Below are 2,476 nucleotides of genomic sequence, written 5' to 3' on the forward strand. Positions count from 1 at the left end.
CTGCCAAGCCCACCACTAAACCATGTCCCTCAGCACCACATCTACACATCTTTTAAATAACCCCAGGGATGGTGACCCAACCCTTTCCCCGGGCAGCCTGTTCCAGTGCTGGACAACCCTTTGGGTGAAGACATCTTTCCCAATCTCCATCCTAAACCTCCCCTGGCGCAACTTGAGGCCGTTCCCTCTTGTCCCATCGCCTGTTCCTTGGGAGAAGAGACCGACCTCCCCTCGCTACCCCCTCCTTTCAGGGAGCTGTAGAGAGTGAGAAGGTCTCCCCTCAGCCTCCTTTTCTCCAGGCTGAACACCCCCAGGTCCCTCAGCTGCTCCCCATCAGACGTGTCCTCCAGACCCCTCACCAGCTCCGTTGCTCTCCTTATCCCCCCGTGCCGGCGCAGTAACTGCCCCCTGCGGTGCCGGGAGGGTTGGTGTGACACAGACCACGGTTGGTCCCGGCACCTCTCTGCTCTCCCCGCAGGCGGTGGCTGGGTGAAAACCAAGGAGAAGGTGGTGGTGGGGTTTTTTTTTTTTTTTTTTGGTTAAAGCCGAACTGGTCCATGCTGGAAATCTCCCTGCGGAGCGAAGGGCGGTTTGAGGTGTCATTAGAACTAATTCCTAACGGATCTCCCCCCGACCCTTCTCCTAGGCGCTATGCATACCCACCTTCCAACTCCTGGAGCAGCCCAATGGCCTTCAGAACCACCCGGACACCGTGGATGACCTCTTCCGACTAGCTGCCAGGTACGCTCGCTCTCCTGTCACCTTCTGCTGCCGCGTGGGGACACCCCAACCCCTCTCTGTCCTTATGGAGTGGTCCCCGTGGGAGCGCTCGTCTCGCCCTGGGTGGCTGCACGGTCTTCTGCCTTCCCACCGATGAGGCCAGGCCAAGCCCCGGTAACGTCTGTCTGTCTGTCTGTCTGTCCGTCCTCTGCCCGGCCAGGTTTATCCAGCGCAGCCCCGTCACCTTGCTACGTAGCCAGGTGATGATCCCCATCCTGCAGTGGGCCATCGCCGCCACCACCCTGGATCACCGGGACGCCAACTGCAGCGTCATGAAGTTCCTGCGCGATCTCATCCACACCGGGGTGGCCAACGACGTGAGTGACCCGTCGGGCTCTTCCTCGGGAGGGGTGTCTTAGGATCACCGAATGGTTTTGGTGGGAAGGGACCTTGAAGACCATCCAGTTCCACCCCCCTGCCCGGGGCAGGGCCACCTCCCCCCAGCCCAGGTTGCTCCAAACCCCGTCCCACCTGGCCTTGAACACCTCCAGGGATGGGGCAGCCACAGCTTCTCAGGGCAACCTGCCCAAGGGGATCACCGCCCTCATGGCCAAGAATTTCCTCCTCACATCTCATCTCCATCTCCCCTCTGTCAGTGTCAAACCGCTCCCCCTCGTCCCACGGCTCCCCTCCCTGACCCAGAGTCCCTCCCCAGCTCTCCTGGAGCCCCTTTAGGCACTGGAAGGGGCTCTGAGCTCTCCCCTTTTTGGCCTTCTCTTCTCCAGGCTGAACCCCCCCACCTCTCCCAGCCTGTCCTCCCAGCAGAGGGGCTCCAGCCCTCCCAGCATCTCCGGGGCCTCCTCTGGCCCCGCTCCACCAGCTCCATGTCTCTCCTGTGCTGAGGCACATGAGACACCATCCTCGCCGCCATTTGGTCACCGTGGTCCCCACTGCCGTAGCCAAGTCCCCACCGTGCTCTGGGAACCGCTCCCCGAGCGAGAGGCAGTGTGTCCCCGTCCCCAGGTGCTCCTCAACCTTCCCCTCCTCCCCACCGTCTCCTTCCTCCCGCAGCACGAGGAGGACTTCGAGGTGCGGAAGGAACTGATCAGCCAAGTGATGAACCAACTGGGCCAGCAGCTCGTCAACCAGCTCCTTCACACGTGCTGCTTCTGCCTGCCGCCGTACACCCTGCCCGACGTCGCCGAGGTGCTCTGGGAGATCATGCAGATCGACCGGCCGGTGAGAAGGACGGGGTGACCCTTCCTCGCCCCGAAAAGACGTTGGGAGACGTCGGGCTTCAGCCGAATCCCAACGCCGCCCCCGCCCCGCGCCGGGAGTTGGGTTTGACGGCGCGTCCTGAGTTCTCTCTCCCTTCTGGCGCTTCCTCGCAGACGTTTTGTCGCTGGCTGGAGAACTCGCTGAAGGGTTTACCAAAGGAAACGACGGGAGGAGCCATCCAAGTCACCCACAAACAGCTGACGGACTTCCACAAGCAGGTCACGAGGTGAGCGGACCGGTGACGGGTGGCCGGTGTCACCCTCTTGGCGCCCTGGTGTCCTACGAGGCTCAACCCAACCGGCCGCTGGCCACGCGTTGGCCTCCAGTGGCCCCGAAGTGTCTCCACCGGTGCTGGTGGGACGTCACCGCCAGCTGGAACGCGCTGGGGTGTCACCCCGGTCCCCTCGGGAGGCCGCGTCCTGCTGTCCCCGCTATCACTGATGGGTTCTGCTGCTCTCCAGCCCTGTGGAGCTGCTGC

At 62.8% G+C, this 2,476-nt stretch overlaps 1 protein-coding gene across 1 annotated transcript in view; it reads left to right on the forward strand.

Annotated features, from left to right (window-relative positions):
- TNPO3 (transportin 3) overlaps positions 1-2,476 on the forward strand; it is a 33,543-nt gene that overhangs the window by 30,560 nt on the left and 507 nt on the right. The window contains exons 19-22 of the mRNA XM_009883038.1: positions 647-741; positions 941-1,097; positions 1,792-1,959; positions 2,112-2,224. Of these exons, the coding sequence (XP_009881340.1) occupies positions 647-741; positions 941-1,097; positions 1,792-1,959; positions 2,112-2,224 (533 nt within the window). The remainder of the gene's footprint in view (positions 1-646; positions 742-940; positions 1,098-1,791; positions 1,960-2,111; positions 2,225-2,476) is intronic.

The sequence above is a fragment of the Charadrius vociferus genome, unplaced genomic scaffold, assembly GCF_000708025.1.
Source record: "Charadrius vociferus isolate BGI_N301 unplaced genomic scaffold, ASM70802v2 scaffold32, whole genome shotgun sequence".
Taxonomy (NCBI): domain Eukaryota; kingdom Metazoa; phylum Chordata; class Aves; order Charadriiformes; family Charadriidae; genus Charadrius; species Charadrius vociferus.